Source organism: Oryx dammah, unplaced genomic scaffold, assembly GCF_014754425.2.
Source record: "Oryx dammah isolate SB20612 unplaced genomic scaffold, SCBI_Odam_1.1 HiC_scaffold_11, whole genome shotgun sequence".
NCBI lineage: Eukaryota > Metazoa > Chordata > Mammalia > Artiodactyla > Bovidae > Oryx > Oryx dammah.
Window position 1 is genome coordinate 41585548 of NW_024070195.1, and position 20421 is coordinate 41605968.

The 20421-nt window shown below is 43.8% G+C and overlaps 1 protein-coding gene across 1 annotated transcript in view; it reads left to right on the forward strand.

Moving 5' to 3' along the window:
• The first annotated feature begins 6093 nt into the window (after window positions 1–6093).
• TCP11 (t-complex 11) overlaps window positions 6094–20421 on the forward strand; it is a 33782-nt gene continuing 19454 nt past the window's right edge. The window contains exons 1-4 of the mRNA XM_040249059.1: window positions 6094–6154; window positions 6451–6587; window positions 11168–11264; window positions 20106–20226. Of these exons, the coding sequence (XP_040104993.1) occupies window positions 6464–6587; window positions 11168–11264; window positions 20106–20226 (342 nt within the window). The 5' untranslated portion in view covers window positions 6094–6154; window positions 6451–6463. The remainder of the gene's footprint in view (window positions 6155–6450; window positions 6588–11167; window positions 11265–20105; window positions 20227–20421) is intronic.

Here is a 20421-nt window from a genome sequence, read left to right on the forward strand (position 1 = left end):
GACTCAGACCCAGTGACCTCTTTTTGTTCCCACAGGGGGCTGCAGCCCCTTTGCAAGTTTAAACCGTTCAGATGCACTCCGGCTTCATCTAGTAGACACTGTCGGTGGAGGGCCAGGGTGGGGGGAGGCGGTGCTGGGAAGAGTCCCCAGGGTGAGAAAAGAGGATGGCCATGGTCGCTCCACCTCCCTGCCGGCCATGCGAGGAACACACGTCCTGAAGTGAACTGAAGTTTAAAACTGTTCCCTGTTCCTAGAGACAAAAAGTACGGTACAGACTACCATGACCTGAGGGAGGGGGTTCTGGAGGTGAGGAGAAGTGACTGTTTAGTGCGCACAGAGTTTTTGTTGCGGATGATGAATGTTTGGGGAGGTAATGGTGAAGGTTACACAACATTGTGTATCTAATTTATTTGATGCCACTGAATTGTACACATAACAAATGTTTAAAATAATAAATATTATGCTATGAATTCTACCACACACACACACAAACCCCCACGACAATAACTTAAAAAAAAAAAAAAAAAGCAAAACCTTGTTTTCTGCATTTCTTTTGAAACTGACTTCAAATAGACTGGCCTTCAAATCTGCAGCTGGATTCTTTGTCAGGAGATCATTATACTTTGCTTTAGGCTGGTGGTTCTAAAGAATTATGGATGACGGGAATGATTGAAACTGATTTATTTCTCAAGTGTTTGAGATTCCTTCATCCTGGTCCAATAACGTCTATTCAGGAAGAGCTTGTCTTTAACAAAGTCAGAAAAATAAAAGAAAATGCACAGGCCACCATTTAAAGATGGCCTGGTTTAAGAAAATCTCTTATGTGAAATCTCAGATTTGGAGAACAAATTGGTGGCTGATGATTTGCTTTACAAAAGACTGATTCACTTAACAAAAGAGTTTTCCTCAAAGGTTCCTTTAAGGAGAGAGCCCCCTGGTGCATTTAATGATATTATTAGATTAAAAAAAAAAAAAAGCATCCCGACCGTTCAAGGACATTGCACTGTAAATATGTGAATGCATTGTATTGTGTTGTAAGAGTGGAAATAAAGAAGTCAGGACTCTGACAAATGGACCGTTTTTTGGCCCAAAGTAACACAAGGAGGAAGCAAGATGAGTGTTCTTGGCCTAAAATCCTGGCAGCTTTCTGGGAAGGCTTTGGGAGTTTGTGATTTATTTCAGACCAACTAAGCCCGAGGCCCATGATGTGTCCATTTTGAGAACTTAGGGTCCACGTTCTAACTTTGCTCACACTGACCCCCATCACCTGCCCTAATCACAAAGGCCCTCAGACGTGAGCTCAACTCTGTCCTGCGATGGCAGAAAAATATATCTGTTGCCAGAAAGTGGATTCTCTCCGGTGACGAAGAATGATCCTTATTTATGTCTGCATAGGTACATTCTGGGGCCCATAAAGGTTTAATTGTCCCTCTAACTAGTTTTTTAAAAAAAACCCACAAAGAGGCTGCCAGCTTTCCCCAGAGTTTAAAACCCACTGAATGCGGTTCAGTGGAAACTGCTCTAAGTGTGTAACTCGCGCCGTGTCCCGGGCACAAGGCGCGATTGTTGGGAGAGTCGAGAGATGCAGCTCTTAGGAGGGCTTTCAAAGTCAGTGTTTGTGGCTTTGGGCTGCTGCTGACCCTGGCTTACTCTAGAGAGAGAGAGAAGCAGCCTGCTCTGGAAGTTACTCCCAAGGTGCCACTGCCCCCTGCTGCCACCTCCCAGTTCAGGAGGACACACCCCCCCCGCCCCCCATCACAGGACCCTAAATGTCCTCCCTCTTCTTTCTGATGTTGCCTTTGCTGGTTTAAAAGATTCACAGGACTCTGATGACAGAGGAGACACAGAAAAAGAGGAAACATGTTTGTGAGACAAAAAGAGAAAGATGGGCACCGTTAACGAACCCACTGGGCCCAGAGAGACACTCTGCCTGACCCCCCAGCACTGCTGCCTCCCCTGCTTGTGCGTGTGTTCATTTGCCAATTACTGGCGGGATACCGACTATGCGAGTGAAGTGCATGCAGTTCCTGCTCTCAGAGAACTCAAAATCTCCTGGTGGAGTGAGACAATCCATCAGGGTTCATCATGCACAACCAGGTAAGGATGAACTGCAGAGACTGCAATGCAGAAAAAGGACCAGGACAGAAGCTAACAGAGTTTGACATATATACACATGTCTGTTTGGAGACATATATACACATATATATTGACATATATACAAACGTCTCTTTCAAGAGAATTATTAAGTTAACCTTAAAAATGCATTCCAGTATACAGTAGATGCAGACAAATGCTGTTTGATTCCACTTATATGAGATACTTAGAATAGTCAAATTCACAGAGGCAGAAGGTCCCATACATAGATTCCAGGGGCTAGGGGGTGGGGAGGGGGAATGGGGACTTAGTATTTAACGGTGACAGAGTTAGGAAGGTGAAAAATACGGGAGATGGATGATGGTGAGGGCTGCACGACAATGCGAATGTGCTTAGTACTTCTGTACTATACACATAATATGATTACATGTGTTTTCTATTATGTGACTTTTACCACATTAAAAAAAAAAAGAAGAAACTAAAGGAGGGCCATGGGAGGTTCTCTGAGGGAGTTATGCCTTGTGAGCTAGACCTGAAGAATGAGAGGGAGTGGGCAGGGTGAACAGGGTCAGAGGAAGGGGCGGTGTGTGCAAAGACCCTGGTGCAGGCAGGAGCGGGACTGGAGAAGGAGGTCTCCAGCATGGATGCCTTGTCTTCTCTTGGAACCCCTTCCCTGAAAAGATCTGTGATGAGTTCCCATCCATCACACTTCCATGTGAGATTCGAAGGGCCTCATCCAGACTCGCCCCAGATCACCTCGACCCTTCTCACACTCCTCCTGGGTTCTGCGAAGAAAATACATTTGTCAAGAGGCTAAAGCAAATAGTTTTGACGTGTGGTTCTGTACCATAAGGGAGGCTATAATGAAGTTGATCCCAGTTTACATGACTCCAAATGGTTCCATTTAAACGTCCCACCCTGTATTTACGTGTCCCTACCACTTTAGTTGACTGTTTATCTTCCAGTATACTCCACGCTACTTGCAGTCTGGGCCTCTAGTTAACATCATCCCTTACTATTTCCATTCCATGGCCTATCATTTACATTTTTCTTTAGGAAATGTAAATATTTATTTACCATATTAGCTTTTACTCTTACTTAGCTCTATATATTATGGAATAAACAGACTGTGATATGGGTTCTAGTCCTAAATTTTCTGTAAACTGGTGGTGACCTTAGACGAGTCATTTAACCTCACTGAACCTAAGATGCTTCTTTGTAAAATGAGGCGTGTTTTGTTTTTGTTATTTTGTTTTAGCTAGCAGATCCAATATCCAGGATTCCTCTTAAATTCTGTGGTCCTCTACTTCTTACGGATATCCTTCTCTATACCACCCCTCTTTCAGAATGTCTTTGTGGTAGGATCAACTTTCTGTATAGTTTGCTTGTGGGAAAGTGTACCCAGGATCGTATTTAATGAATGAGGACAGGTCATACTCTTGGGCTTGTGTTAAAGCACACATATGTGGGGAAGTGGTTGAGAAGTAGGAAGATTCTAGCTGCTGGCCTGAAATTCCCTTAGGCTACTTCTCAAGCTGGGGTATCTGCACCCATAGGCGTACAGAGGTGTGCCAGTAAGTATAGGAAGCTGTTTCTCCTTGAACAAGAATTCTACTCAAAGATTTGCCAAGAGCAAATAGAGCAAATAGTGTTAAAACAAACACATGACATCTTAGTTTAAAACGGCCCCCCTGGGGTGACGGCTTTGGGCACACTGCAGTGTGAGAGGAAGCGGGGCTGCTGCGCTGCCCTTGGGCTGTGTGAGAAATACGTGCCTTACGGGTCTTTTGAAATATGTGCACTTTAATAGGGTAAAGGTGCTGAGTTACTTGGGAGGGGCACTCCCACCAAAGGACAGACATATATGGAAAATCCATTTTCACCCATTATGAGAGTTTAAAGAGGGGTCCTGAGGTTGAGGGGGAGCCAGGCTGAACAAGAAACCCATTTCTAAAGACCAAATTGGTTATACAATCTTGCTTAGGATTCTGGCTCATGGCTGGGTTTGAACTGATCCCAACATCTGGAAGGTCTCTCACCCTTTTTCTGACCTCCAATAACAAATCTTCTATGTACTCCATTCTGGGACTTACCATACCATTACATGTTAGTTGTATTTTCTTGTTTATCCAGATTCTCAGCCAGAGTCAGGTGGCGTGAATTATTAAAAAATATATGATCAAGAGTCAAGACCTTGCTTGCCGTGTGACTTTGGGAAACGCCCTGAAATCTCTCTGACCCGCAGTTTGCTCATCTATTAAATGGTCCAATATAACACCTGCCGCCTACTGAACAGATAGAATTGTGTGCAAAGCGTATGGATTTGCAATGTAAAAGCATTTTGTAGATCATTAAACAAAAATCGGTTATTATTAACTAAGACCCCAAAGGGAAGGAGAGTTTATCTCTCACATCATCTTTCTGTTCTCCTCAACTTCTAACTTTTGCCTAGTTGGTTCTGATAACTATTCAAGATAAGATCATGAAATGCTGTCCCCACACTGACCCTGAGAAAACTCCAACTCTGTCATTCTCTCCTACCTGCATCCTTCCCTTCTCTTCTGGCCGGTCTCCTTCCCCATCCATGTGCTACCCCACTGCTCTTTCCTCCTGCTGCCCCTTCCCCATAGCATGGGTAAGAAGAGGATACCTAAAGGGGCTGCGTGATATATATAAATGAATTGCTCAAGTACAGTAATTTCAGGCATCACTAGAGAGAGTCACGGCAATACCATTTTTATGGGAAAACAAACTAGTGTCATTCTGAAAACTTTCTCCCAGAAATAAAAATGCACAAACAGGATTCTGGGGAAAAAAAAATTTTAAAGCGAAATCAACAACCTAACCTACATATCTCCCTGTAATAATGAAAAATATTTTCATTGAACTTGGCTGAAATCATGCAACTTCCTCCCACTTCTCCAGGCTTTGGAGAGTAGGCCAGCCTGCTTCACAGTTGACATCCCTGAGGGAAATACCAGGAAAAGGTGATGAGGAGGAAGGGGCAGGTTTAGTATGTACTGGTTTGAGATACTCTGGCTAAACAGTAACTTTGCCAGGCCATTCCCCTCCTTTCTGCCTGGGCCTCAGAGCAAAGTGGATTTTCTTAAGCAGAAATGTTCTTGGATCTCTTCATAATTTTCCCCTTCAAAATGTAGGAGTTGTGCAAGAAAAATCTACATTCCACACTAACAAGGCAAGGGTTATAATGAAAACTTGGTTTCTTACAGGCAATACTTTCATCTTTTGTTTTATTTATTTATTTTCAAAGTAAGCTTTTGTGGTAAGAAATCAAGTCAGAGTAATAAAGAACGATGGGAGCGTGTGGAGTGGAAATTTTACTTTTCGCCACCCCCCCCAAAGTACAGGGAACTGGAGAAGAGGGGGTCACCTCAGGTCCTCACATCACTTCAGGGGCAGCAGGAACCCAGAAAGGCTGGCGATGTGCTCCCTGGAGCTCAGGGATCCGACCCCAGCACCCACATAAGCCCCAGGGTACCGCCCTCCCAGTCCCCACGCCTGCTCCGACCAGCACCCGGCAGGGTTCTCGGCTTCCACACCTAGAGAATGGGAGAAGGGCGCTCCTCTTGCAACGCGCCCAGGGCTAAGGAAACCACCTGCCTGGCTGTGGACCCGTGTTTCTCAAGCTTTCTGAACAGGCTGAAGAAACACAACAGTGCGCCTTCCCTTCCTGGGTCGTTCCAGATGATCTTTTTCGCGGAGAGCGGGAAATGCCGGGCAGGGACGGGCCAGGTCACCGGAGGCCTCGAGCCCTCGAGGACAGAGGCGCTCGGACCGCGGCTTCCGCCCGCCGCGGCGGCGGCACGTGCCCCGCCCCGTTGCCCCGGAGACGGGCGGGGGTTTGTGCTCAAAGCCCGGCCTGTGCCACCCTGACGCGGGCGCGGGGGGTGAGGCCGGGCTTGGCCCTCCTGCCTGCACGCCGCCTCTCGGGCCCTGCCGGCCGCCGCCCCCCGCCGCCCCTCCGCGGTGGTACGGCCCGCGCTTAGCGGAGGGCCTCGGCCCCACCGACGCACGGGCGGCTGCGGGCCTCCGGGGAGAGGTGAGGGCCCGGGAGCTGCCCGAGCCCTGGTCGGGGCCCGGGGCCGGCGTTTCGGGCGGGGAAGGCCGCCCCGCTCTGGCCGCAGTGTCGCGCTTGTGGAGGCAGCGCTCACTTCTCGGGTTCCCCTTCCTCCGGGCCCTTCTGCCCGCTTCCCTCCCTGAAGCTGCCCGCCCAGCTCCCTCAGTGGGGTCCACGTCGGGCGCGACGGGCCGGGCCCCAGACTCCCCACCCCCCGCGGTAGTTGAAGCGCCCTCTTCCCCGCCGCCCAAAGCGCCCGCGTTTACTTCCCCACCCAGATTCATCAGCAGGATGACGGACGTGGAGGAAAACGTGCCTGGGAAGGACCCTGGCGACGCAGAGAGCAGACCCTGTAAGCCCGAAAGCTCAGGACCGACCCGGGAAGACAAGAGCAGCCTCAGAGACCACCCTTCCCGTAGGTCCAGCCCCCACCCCACCCCCCCCACCTCCCCGGCTTCGGCCCTCGGGGTGTGCTCAGTGAGGGTCGGGTGGAAAGCGCCACACTCCTCTCCTCCCCTCTTTCCTTACCTCTTCCAACCCCAGCCTCTTCCTTTCAGGCCAGAGGCACCCTATTGAACCGAAGATCTGCAGAGAGTTTGGGGTCTTGGAGAAAAGACGTGACCCAGGAGCTATTTCTTGAATCTGACAAGATTGAGGCTCAGTTCAGAGCCCTGTTTATGTTCTGTTATTTTTAATTCGTAGGTGGAACATGGCAGACACCTGGGGTAGAGTTTAAAAGACCTGAAATGATGCCTGTGTTCTCTCTGTGCTTGGTGGACTGCATTAGCAATGCTGCTCAGGCCTCACTCTTATCGAGGGCATGAGGAGATGAGGATGAGACGGTTGGATAGCATCACCGGCTCAATGGACATGAGTCTGAGCAAACTCCAGGAGATAGTGAAGGACGGGGAAGCCTGGTGTCCATGGGGTCGCAAAGAGTCTGACTCCACACAACAGCAACAATAATAGTACAGTGTTCTTTTATGTTCCTGGTGGGGCACAAAGTCTCTTCCACTCTTTAGGTCTGATCTCACTGGGATTCATCCAGCATTTCTTTTATAATAATCACCAGATAATTTAAGTAGTCCTCAATCGGAAGGCCTGCCCACGTGCCTTAACCCCCTGAGTTAAATTCTTCAAATTCAGTCCCATTTCTTTCTCTTGTAGCCACACGGGGTCGCTGCTGGTTAAGGAAAAGTAGCAAATTGGGTGCTTGGAATCCTCTCTTGGCATAGGTACTTTTCAATAGATGTCGAACATAATCTAGGGTGGCAGATCACTTTTTTGGTAGAAACAGTTTAGGCTATTTAAGTTCTTAAGGAAGTTACTTAAATGAATCTATAGACAAGACAGCTCTAACCTGAACAACCAAATTCCTCTTTTTAAAATATTTCAAAATATTGTATATCAGGGTGACTTGGTTAAGTTACTTACAAGCTATTTTGAAAATGTATTTGCCCTTGGGATCTGGATTTTAAAAATCTGTTTAGTTACTTTTTATGTCTAATTTCTCTTTGAGCCCTCCCTGTTCCTGAATTTTGCAGCTGTAGCAGTTGCATAGCACTATGGTACTTCGGACAACAGACCAGTGTTGTTGAAGCAGGTTCTGAGCTCTGATCTGTTGAAGTTGGGAAGTGTTTCTGTGTGTGTATTCCTCAGTCCTTCAATAAACTGCTGGAAGCAGCTCAATCTCCCTCTGAAGATTTTCTTAGTTCTGATTTTGTGTTTGGTGAATTAGCGGCAAGTCTGTTTGCATATTTGACTGTATTTTGCCACTTTGCCTGAAACTAAAGACTTTAAAGAGGCTGATGAAATAGAGACCTTCCTGTCACCCAAGGTTAAGTTCACCTTTATGTTTGCCTAAACAGAAATGCCATCTGTGCCTTTTTGATAAATTTTACAGTCACCTTTTATCCTTAACTTTTTATTTTGAAATATTTCAATTCTGTTGAAAAAACAATGAATGCCCACATTGTTAATATTCTACCATATTGTTTTTTCTCTTATTATAAACAGGTATTTTTTCTTGAAGTTATAGGGTTAGACTTTAAATACTTCATGTATCTTCTAAGAACAATATGAAACCTTTTTTCTGAGATAATTTTATTTTTCCTTTTTATATTTTTAAAATATAGAAAACAAACATACACAGAAATACAGAGACTGGAATGATGAACCCGCATTTAGTCACTGCCCAATTTCAACAATTATCAACTAATGGTTAATCTTAGTGCTTTTATATCCCCTCCACATCTTGGAGCCAAATACTTTTTTGTGAACAAATTATGAAGCTTTATTGAAAGATCGTGAGAAGATGATTTACTGTATATGACTCTTTTAATACCAAGTAATCATAACTACCATGTATACCTGTTATATGAGAATGTTATCAACTAGGTCTTTACTAAGAACAGTGGTTCCCAAATGCTAGTGCTCAGTTCAGTTCAGTAGCTCAGTCGTGTCTGACTCTTTATGACCTCATGGACTTCAGCATGCCAGGCCTCCCTGTCCATCACCAACTTCTGGAGTTTACCCAAACTCATGTCCATCGAGTCGGTAATGCCATCCAACCATCTCATCCTCTGTCATCCCCTTCTCCTCCTGCCCTCAATCTTTCCCAGCATCAGGGTCTTTTCAAATGAGTCATCTCTTCGCATCAGGTGGCCAGAGTACTGGAGTTTCAGCTTCAACATCAGTCCTTCCAGTGAACACCCAGGACTGATTTCCTTTAGGATGGACTGGTTGGATCTCCTTGCAGTCCGAGGGACTCTTCAAGAGTCTTCTCCAACACCACAGTTCAAAAGCATCAATTCTTTGGCGCTCAGCTTTCTTTATAGTCCAACTCTCACATTCAAACATGACTACTGGAAAAACTGTAGCCTTGACTAGATGGACCTTTGTTGGCAAAATAATGTGCTGCCTTTTAATGTGCTGTCTAGCATTGGAGAAGGAAATGGCAACCCACTCCAGTGTTCTTGCCTGGAGAATCCCAGGGACAGTGGAGCCTGGTGGGCTGCCGTCTAGGGTCGCACAGAGTCGGACACAACTGAAGCGACTTAGCAGCAGCAGGTTGGTCATAACTTTTCTTCCAAGGAGCAAGCGTCTTTTAATTTCATGGCTGTGGTCATCATCTGCAGTGATTTTGGAGCCCCCCAAAATAGTCACTGTTTCCATTGTTTCCCCATCTATTTGCCATGAAGTGATGGGACCAGATGCCATGATGTTAGTTTTCTGAATGTTGAGCTTTAAGCCAACTTTTTCACTCTCTTTCACTTTCATCAAGAGGCTCTTTATTTCTTCTTCGCTTTCTGCCATAAGGGTGGTGTCATCTGCATATCTGAGGTTATTGATTTTTCTCCCGGCAATCTTGATTCCAGCTTGTGTTTCTTCCAGTCCAGCGTTTCTCATGATGTACTCTGCATATAAGTTAAATAAGCAGGGTGACAATATACAGCCTTGATGGATTCCTTTTCCTATTTGGAACCAGTCTGTTGTTCCATGTCCAGTTCTGTTACTTCCTGACCTGCATAGAGATACCTCAAGAGGCAGGTCAAGTGGTCTGAAATTTCCATCTCTTTCAGAATCTTCTTCAGTTTATTGTGATCCGCACAGTCAAAGGCTTTGTTTTTCTGGAACTCTCTTGCTTTTTTCAGTGATCCAGTGGATGTTGGCAATTTGATCTCTGGTTCCTCTGCCTTTTCTAAAACCAGCTGGAACATCTGGAAGTTCATGGTTCACGTATTGCTGATGCCTGGCTTGGAGAATTTTGAGCATTACTTTGCTAGTGTGTGAGATGAGTGCAGTTGTGCGGTAGTTTGAGCATTCTTTGGCATTGCCTTTCTTTGGGATTGGAATGAACACTGACCTTTTCTAGTCCTGTGGCCACTGCTGAGTTTTCCAAATGTGCTGGCATATTGAGTGCAGCACTTTCACAGCATCATCTTTTAGGATTTGAAATAGCTCAACTGGAATTCTACCACCTCCACTAGCTTTGTTTGTAGTGATGCTTCCTTTTGTGACAAAATTCCTAGCAAGATTTAGTGGAATGAATTAAAGATACTGCAATGAGTTTTTCCTAAACCTAAAGTTGATTCATTTTAAGGACCAATCTTTATTATGACCCTTCCTACTTTTTTGGAGGTTAAACTATTTTTCTTTTATGAAATGATGGTTTTGGTGGTAGTAGAGTGGTTTCTTTATTTGCTGTTTTCATACGGTCCATATTTGACAAAACAAAAAGTTGGTGAGTTATTGTCCCTTGCTCAAAATCATTTTGGAAATTTACTTGTTTGTGAAATCCTAAATTCTAGAAACTACTTTAGAAGACCAAGTGAAATTGACACCATTCAGTTCTTCTGTGTGGAGAATTTAATGTACATCAAAGACAGGAAGAGGAGAGTGTAGTCATAATACCCTTAGATAAATGTTTATTTTTGCAAATTACTTTTTTAGTGCTTTATTATTTTACTTTGCGAGTTTCTTTTTAATTTAATTTTTAAATTTTTTTGGCTATGCCGCGCAGAAGGCATCTTCATTGCCATGTGTGGGCTCTAGTTGCAGCATGTGGGATCTATCCCTGACCAGGGATGGAACCTAGGCTGCCTACTTTGGCAGCATGAAGTCTTAGCCACTGGACCACCAGGGAAATCCCAGGAGAAAGGTTTCTAATCAGTTTCATTTTCTGTTGTTGTTTTTTTTTTAAATAAAATAGTTTCTTTGTCCTCCCTTATCCCCACACTGGGCTACTAAGAGGCTCTGTCATGCGGCCTTGAGTTCAGAAAACATAATTGGCTAGAACGGTTGGAGAAGTGTGTGTTAGGTCACTAGGATGAATCTCAATTTGGAGCCCACTCACGGTGAATCTCTGAATAAAATCGCAATTTAGACTTGTGTGAGTTCACTGGTGTCCACCTTCCATTCTTTTTTTTTCAGTTGAGATATAATTAACATAGAACATTAGTTTTGGGTGTACATCATACCTTCTTTCTGTCACAGGCCTGAGAAATACAGTTAATGATGTTTCCGAGCTGAGCAGCAAGATTGGGATGGATCGTGATGTCCGCCTGGAAGAGAAGGTTTTGCCTCCTGGCAGGTATAGGTTCTTCTGGTTTTCCCATTGTATTCATCCTGCTACGGGTACTTAGCGCAAATGCCTTCTGACTAGACTTGAAGCATTTTTGTTTACGAATACAAGCAGTGTTTGAATCTAAGCCCTAAGAGGTCTCCACAACTTGAACAGAAGAGTAATAAATTATAATTATTAGTACCAGAGGGTCATGAAGCAAATGTTATTTAACCAGGGACTAAACCCAGGCAGTTATTGGGATGTTCACTTTGCGTGCGTGCTAAGTCGAGCTTCAGTCATATCTGACTCCTTGTGACCCTGTGGACTGTAGTCCACCAGCCTCCTCTGTCCATGGGATTCTCCAGGCAAGAATACTGGAGGGGACTTTTGAAGTGAAGTTGCCTAGTTGTGTGCGACTCTTTGTGATTATATGGATTTTAGCCTACCAGGCTCCTCCATCCGTGGAATTTTCCAGCGAGAGTACTGGAAAATTCCAAGAGTGGGTTGTCATTTCCTTCTCCAGGGGATATTCCCAACCTGAGGATCGAACTCAGGTCTCCCGCATTGCAGGCAGACGCTTTACCCTCTGTGCCACCAGGGGACTTTAGGACCTCAGTTAATACTAAGAGTCGAGGTGCATTTCAGATCTTCTCTGACACATGTGGAGGAATTAGCCTGTAGTAGCTGTCTATTGCTGCATGATAAATTACCCCAAAACTTAGCAGCTAAAACAGTTCTCTCCCAGTTTCTGTGGGTCGGGGATCTGGGCGTGGCTTCACTGACACAGCCTCTGTCAGGCTGTTGAGGTTGGCCTGCACCGCCCTCAGCTCCTTGCCTCCTGGGCTTCTCCATGGAGCAGCTCACCACATGGCAGCTGCCTTCCCTCACCCAGCACGAGAAGGTGGGTAGGCCGGTGAGAGACAGCGCCCACGACAGAAACCAGTCTTTTGCTGCCTAATCTCAGCAGGGGTGTCTGTGGCCTCTGCTACATTTTGTTTGCTAAAAAGGAACCCTGAAATCCAGGCAACACTTGAGGGCACAGGGTCACACCAGAATGTGAACACTGGGGATCTAGATCCTTGGGGTCTTTTTATGGATATTGGTTGCCTGCCACACGACTCCTCCTACTCTTATGTGGCCGCAGATTTAAACAGGCAAAGATGAAAAGATTAATTTTTATAATGGTGGTGTTTTCAACTGTCCTCTCACCCCCACCCTGCTTCATAAATTAGCTTAATTCGTGAATCAGGATCAGAATGCTGTTGATAAACAATGTTCCCCGATCCCCATCAAGCCTTATTTTTCATTCTTCTTATTTATATTGATATTGCAATGAATAAATAAGAACCATTGTAAGTATTAATATGACTTGCTAGTTTATTGGCAGTTCGGTAGGTAAATTCAGTGTCAGATTTTTACATTTTAAAACAGTTCTGATTTCCCACCAGTGGACAGATACACAGTGGCAGCTTGTGATTCTTCAGTTTCCTTAAGTGCCTTTGTTATTTGTCAGCTTCAGGAGATGTTCTACGCCCCAAGTTGCTGCCCTGGTTTTCATGCTCTGGTCTGCTCTCACCAACAGATGGCCACGCCAAGCACAGCTTCTCTGGGAACAGGTTTTCACCAAAGCCCAGATCTTCTCGCATCTCTCTCACTGCTTAGATACGTTTGTTGCTGTCAGGAGAGGAGAAAGAAATGAGTAGAGGAAATGAAAGAGGGAGAAATGAAGCAGGGAGATAGTACTGTTCAGAGCTGGGTTCTCAAGTAAGGCAGTTCAGATTTACATCAGGAAAAAGGTTGAAATCAAGGTGTTTTTTTTTTTTTTTTCATTTTCCACCGTTTATTCTTGGTATCAAAACTAGTTCAACTCTTCTTACAAAACAAAAGCAAAATACTGGAGACACATATCACATTTTTCTTCCTGTGGCTTTAGCCCATCCCTACCCCACCAAAAGAGACCAAAAAAACCCCCCCAGAGCTCAACAGCAAAACCAACTCTACCTGACCACATTCACAAAAAATGACACCAGGATACACTGCAAAACAGAAAGAGGTCATCTGCTCTGTGTCCGAAGGCTTCTCCATCGTGTCTTGTGCTAGGTGAGCAACCGTCATTGAACATGCTGTGTGTCAAATGCAAGCATACCTTCAACATGTGTCAGATCTCAGGAGAGACGGTGAACATAGCAGAAACTGAAACTCTCCCTGCAGTATTTATCAAAGCAGCAGCTCTTAAATCACAAGTTCATTTCTTTTCAACCTAGTCAGTCCTTATTTTATTTGGGCTGTATTCTTTCAAGCAACTGACTAGATTTCCCTTCAACAGAATGTGTTTGGCTCACTTATCTCTCCCATAAAAATTTCAGGGAAGAAGTGTGCTTTACATGCAAAAGAGTATTCTAAACAAAATCCCCCTAGCTTCAAACCTACCTAAGTGCACAGGCTTCATACAAATGTATTTTTATTAGGCCTCTAGGAAGAGGTCTCCACAATGAATAGCACCCCCCAAAAAGAAAAAGCATATTCAAAATAAAGGCTCTGGCAAACTATTAGAGGAAACACAAAATCACTGTGAAGTGGCCAGTGGCAGTAGATATAATGCATAAACCTGAATAAGTGAAGTGTGAAGTCACTCCTTATTGGCAGTTGATTTTACTTTGGCCTAATGGGATGATGTTACCTCAGTTCAGTTCAGTCGCTCAGTCGTGTCTGACTCTTTGAGACCCCATGTACTGCAGCATGCCAGGTTTCCCTGTCTATCACCAACTCCTCCAGTATACTCAAACTCATGTCCACTGACTCGGTGATACCATCCAGCCATCTCATCTTCTGTTGTCCCCTTCTCCTCCCATCTTCAATCTTTCCCAGCATCAGGGTCTTTTCTAATGAGTCAGTTCTTTGCATCAAGTGGCAACAGTATTGGAGTTTCAGCTTCAGCATCAATCCTTCCAATGAGTATTCAGGACTGATCTCCTTTAGGATGGACTGGTTGGATCTCCTTACAGTCCAAGGGACTCTCAAGAATTACCTCCAATACCACAGTTCAAAAGCATCAATTCTTCTGTGCTCAGCTTTCTTTATAGTTCAACTCTCACATTCATACATGACCACTGGAAAAACCATACATAGCTTTGACTAAATAGACCTTTGTTGGCCAAGTAATGTCTCTGCTTTTTAATATTCTGTCTAGGTTGGTCATAACTTTTCTTCCAAGGAGCGAGCGTCTTTTAATTTCATGGCTGCAATCACCATCTGCAGTGATTTGGGGGCCCCCAAAAATGAAATCTGTCACTGTTTCCACTGTTTCCCCATCTATTTGCATGAAGTGATGGGACCGGATGCCATGATCTTCTTTTTCTGAATGTTGAGCTTTAAGCCAACTTTTTCACTCTCCTCTTTCACTTTCATCAAGAGGCTCTTTAATTCTTCACTTTCTGGCATAAGGGTGGTGTCATCTGCATATCTGAGGTTACTGATATTTCTCCCGGCAATCTTGATTCCAGTTTGTGCTTCCTCCAGTCCAGCGTTTCTCATGATGTACTCTGCATAGAAGTTAAATGAGCAGGGTGACAATATACAGCCTTGATGTACTCCTTTTCCTATTTGGAACCAGTCTGTTGTTCCATGTCCAGTTTTAACTGTTGCTTCTTGACCTGTACACAGATTTCTCAGGAAGCAGGTCAGGTGGTCTGGTATTCCCATCTCTAAGAATTTTCTACAGTTTGTTGTGATCCACACAGTCAAAGCTTTGGCGTAGTCAATAAAGCAAAAGTAGAATGTTACCTACAGTTGTATTAATTGGGAAATCCCTTACTTGGGCCATTCATTCATCAGGCATTTGTTGAGTCCTTATTATGTGACAGGAAAAATTGCTGACTTCTGGAGATAGAGGTAACTATGCTGCTAAGTCACTTCAGTCGTGTCCGACTCTGTGCAGCCCCATAGACAGCAGCCCATCAGGCTCCCCTGTCCCTGAGATTCTCCAGGCATGGGTTGCCATTTCCTTCTCCAATGCATGAAAGTGAAAAGTGAAAGTGAAGTCGCTCAGTCGTGTCTGACTCTTCGCGATCCCATGGACTGCAGCCTACCAGGCTCCTCCATCCATGCGATTTTCCAGGCAAGAGTACTGGAGTGGGGTGCCATTGCCTTCTCCGAGAGGTAACTGTAGCTATGAACAAATAAGGTCCTGTCTTTGCTGTCAAGACACTTTTGTAGGAGAGACAGTTGAATTAGAAAGTGACTGCTAAGTTCACTTAGAGCTGTGTATGGAATTTAATTAAAGTTCTCAGCTGCCTAAGAAACAGAAGGTTTGCCTATGATGACTTGAGTCTTAGAGGTGGTCTGTGTGGGAAGGAATGCTCCTGGCAGAGGACACGGGTTGGAGGCACAGTGTGAACTGAATAAGTGTCTTGGTGTGATTGAGCATGAAGTGTTATGAAGTAGGAGGAGAGAAGTTAGGGAGGCAGAGCAGTATCAGGAGGGTCATATGAGCTGTTTGTGCTGCTGATGTCAAGAAGCCCCTAATTGACTCTGAGCATGACCTCATAATCAGGATTGCATCTTAGAAAAGTCATTGAATTTAGAATGAATTTGTGGGGAACAGATTAAAAGGGACAAGACTGAAGGGAGAGGGACCAGTTAATGGCCCTTTGTAGTAGTATAGGTAAGAGATGATGGTAGGAGGAGATGATTTCAGAGACATTTCAAAAACAATTTATGGAACTTGGAAGATGGATTGGATGAATAGGATGAGGAGAAAAGCTTTAAGACCAATTCTAGTGCGCAGTCGACTGTTAGATTATAGTTGGTTACTGTTGCTGATTGAGATTGCAGTGTTGGGAGAGGAATTTTGATTTTTGTTTTATTCATCTTTGTATTGTCTATTTTTTTGTTTTTTCAGAAAACCAATCACTATTGGCAATGACTAGGTGCAGCCTCAGAATTTTCAAATGGTTCTTTTTCTTCTTATTAGCCTCAGTGTATTGGTCAGAGAAGTTATTTAAATAAGCATTCAGAGGAAAGTGAATTCCTTTAAAAAAGTAATAGACAATTTTTTAGCACAGTTTAATTTTATGGAAAATAGTTCTCACGTTCCCTCCTTTCTCCTACATACAGTTTCCTCTATTTACATCTTGTATTAGTGTGGTTTATTTGTTGCAATTTATGATCCAGTATTAATACATTATTATTAACTCAAGTTTACAGGGGTATTCACTTTTTGTGACATACATTCTATGGGTTTTGGAAAATGTATAATGACATTTATTCACCATTTCTGTATTCATCATTTCCATATCATACAGAGTAATTTCACTGCCCTAAAATTCCCTATGTTCTATCTATTCATCCTTCCCTCCCTCCCCCTGAAACTTTTGGCAACCACTGATCTTTTTACAATCTCTGTAGGTTTTCTGAATTTCTTACAGTGCGAATCATACAGTATGTAGCCTTTTCAGATTGCATTCTTTCAACTAGCAATCTGCATTTAAGGGACTTCCCTATTGGTCCAGTTGTTAAGGCTCTGTGCTTCCAGTGCAGGGAGCATGGGTTTGATCCTTGATTGGGGAACTAAGATCCTACATGGTATGGCCAAAAAAACAACCATATTTAAGTTTCCTCCATGTCTTTTGAGGGCTTGATAGTGCATTTCTTTTTAGTGTTGGATAATATTCTATTGGCTTCCCTGGTGGCTCAGTGGAAAGAATCCTCCTGCCTGTGCAGGAGATGCGGGTTCAATCCCTGGGACAGGAAAATTCCCTAGAGAAGGAAATGGCAACCCACTCCAGTATTCTTGCCTGGGAAATCCCATAGACAGAGGAGCATGGCAGGCTACAGTCCATGGGGCCACAAGAGAGTAAGACTCTACTTAGCAACTAAACAAAACCAAATACTCCATTGTCTGGATATACCACAGTTTATTTATCCATCACATACAAAATGACATCTTGGTTGCTTCCAAGCTTTGGCAAAAAAATAAAGCTACTATAAATGTCCATGTTTAGGTTTTTGTGTGGATATAAGCTTTCAACTCCTTTGAGTAAGTCCCAGGGAGCACAATTGTTGGATTGTGTGAAAGAGTATGTTTCACTTTGTAAGAAACTGTGGCACCATCCTCCAGAGTGACGGTCTTCCACTTTGCATGCCTTTGAGCAGTGAGTGAGAGCTCCTGTTGCTCCCTGCCCTTGTCAGTATTTGCTGGTGTCAGTGTTTTGGATTTTGGCCATTCTGATAGGTGTGTAGTGGTATCTCATTGTTACTTTAATTTACAATTCCCTAATGGTGACTTCAGCCATGAAATTAGAAGATGATTACTTCTTGGCAGGAAAGCTATGACAAACAGACAGTGTATTAAAAAGCAAAGACATCATTTGCCTACAAAGGTTTGTATAGTCAAGGTTTTGGTCTTTCCAGTAGTCATGTATGGATATGAGAGTTGGACCATAAAGAAGGCAGAGCATTGAAGAATTGATGCATTTGAAATGAGGGGCTGGAAAAGACTCTTGAGAGTCCCTTGGACAGTAAGGAGATCAAACCAGTCAATCCTAAAGGAAATCAGCCCTGAATACTCATTGGAAGGACTTGATGCTAAAGCTCCAATACTTTGGCCCCCTGACGTGAAGAGCCGACTCACTAGAAGAGACCCTGATGCTGGGAAAAGTCGAAGGCAGAATGAGAAGAAGGTGACAGAAGATGAGATGATCAAACGGTATCACTGATTCAATGGACATGAACTTGGGCAAACTCTGAGAGATGGTGAGGGACAGGGAGGCCTGGCGTGCTGCAATCCATGGGGTCTCAATCGGACACAACTTGGTGACTGAACAACAGCAATGAGACACGAGGTTGAGCATGTGCTTATTTGCCATCTCTATATATACTTTGCTGAGGTGTCTGTTCAGACCTTTTCCCGTTTTAAAATTGGGTTGTTCTGTAATGATCTACATGGGAAAAGAATTTTTAAAAAGAGTGGATATATGTAAATATATAACTGACTCTGCTGTATAGAAGAAACTAACACAATGTTATAAACCAACTATACTCCAGGAGATTAATTTGAAAAAAATAAAATTGGGTTATTTTCTTATTCTTGAATTTTAAGAGTTCTTTGTATGTTTTGGATACTAGTTCTTTATCAGATATGTGCTTTGCAAAGATTGGAGTTTGTATTTTCCTTCTCTTAATAGTGACTTTCACAGAGCAATTTTTAATTTTAATGAAGTCCAATTTACCAGGTTTTTTTCTTCCATGGATCTTGTTTTTGGTGGTATATCTAAAAGGTCATTGCTAAATGCAAGGTCACATAGATTTCTTCTGTTCTAGAAGTTTTAGAGTTTTTTTTTTACATTAAGGTCTATGCTCTTATTTGTGGAAGGTATTGATTAAAAGTCTATATCTAGGTTCATTTTTCTTCCATGTGGATGTCCAGTTGTTCTAGCACCATTTGTTGAAAAGATCATCCTTTTTAACTGAATTGCCTTTGCTGCTGCTTTTTTTTGGAAGGGGAAAAAAGACCGATATTCTGGCTTCCATGACTGGTTATATGGTAGTGCCATTGAGATTAGGAATACAGGAGGAACAGGTTTGGATGGGAAAGATAGTGAATTCAGTTTTGGATGTGCTGATTTGGAAGTACCTATATATGGTCAGTTCAGTCAGTTCAGTTGCTCAGTCGTGTCCAACTCTTTGTGACCCCATGAACTGCAGCACTCCAGGCCTTCCTATCCATCACCAACTCCTGGAGTTTATCCGAACTCACATCCATTGAGTCAGTGATGCCATCCAGCCATCTCATCCTCTGTCGTCCTCTTCTCCTCCTGCCCCCAATCCCTCCCAGCATCAGAGTCTTTTCAAATGAGTCAACTCTTCGCATGAGGTAGCCCAAGTATTGGAGTTTCAGCTTCAGCATCAGTCCTTCCAGTGAACGCCCAGGACTGATCTCCTTCAGAATGGACTGGTTGGATCTCCTTGCAGTCCAAGGGACTCTCAAGAGTCTTCTCCAACACCACAGTTCAAAAGCATCAATTCTTCAGTGCTCAGCTTTCTTCACAGTCCAACTCTCACATCCATACATGACCACTGGAAAAACCATAGCCTTGACTAGACGGACTTCTGTTGGCAAAGTAATGTCTCTGCTTTTTAATATGCTGTCTAGTTTGGTCATAACTTTCCTTCCAAGGAGTAAATGTCTTTTAATTTCATGGCTGCAGTCACCATCTGCAGTGATTTTGGAGCCCCCCAAAATAAAGTCTGACACTGTTTCCCCATCTATTTCCCATGAAGTGATGGGACCGGATGCCATGATCTTCGTTTTCTGAATGTTGAGCTTTAAGGCAACTTTTTCACTCTCCTCTTTCACTTTCATCAGGAGGCTTTTTAGTTCCTCTTCACTTTCTGCCATAAGGGTGGTGTCATCTGCATATCTGAGGTTATTGATATTTCTCCCGGCAATAGATTGTCAGATGTTGTCGAAGAAGGAAAATCCTTTTATAGACTTAAGTCTATAAGAAAATGAAAGATCACTTAGTTCTTTGCTGTATGTGTACGTAAAGGGAAACTAAGTCACGTCTTTTCTACACTAAATGCGGAATCAGTGTTAGCGTTCAGCCTGACCTCTGTTCAGGGTTCTTCCTACTGCAGAGAGTGGCCGCAGTGACCGGGAGGAGCCCTTCTGAGAGACTGCGCCAGTGCCCTTGATATCCAAGTCTAAACCCCAGCTTGTTCAGCTTTGCTACCCTCCATACTTAGTTCCGGGCCTTCCCTTGTCTGTATAATTTTTTTAAATCAAATATCGTTTGGGGCTTAGTAGATAGTGACCTTATGGCAGTTTTTGAGTGGAGAAGATAATTTGTTCATTTAAACCCCTTACAGTCTGGAAGGCAGGATCAGGGAGACCATGCACGATGCCTTTTGGGAGCATCTGAAGGAGAGACTGTCAGCTACTCCGCCAGACTTCAGCTGTGCTCTTGAACTTCTAAAGGAAATTAAAGAGGTGAGTGGCAAACCTTACCTTTGCAGATATAAAGTTTCTGGACAGCTCCCACTCACTGGAATGTCAGTGGCCAGCAAATCCCAACTGAACATGGTCCGTGAATCAGTCAGAGTCTATGATCAATAGACAAATCACTCAGTAATTTCAACAAAGAAGTTTTAATATAAAAATTATTACAACAGGGAATTGGAGAAA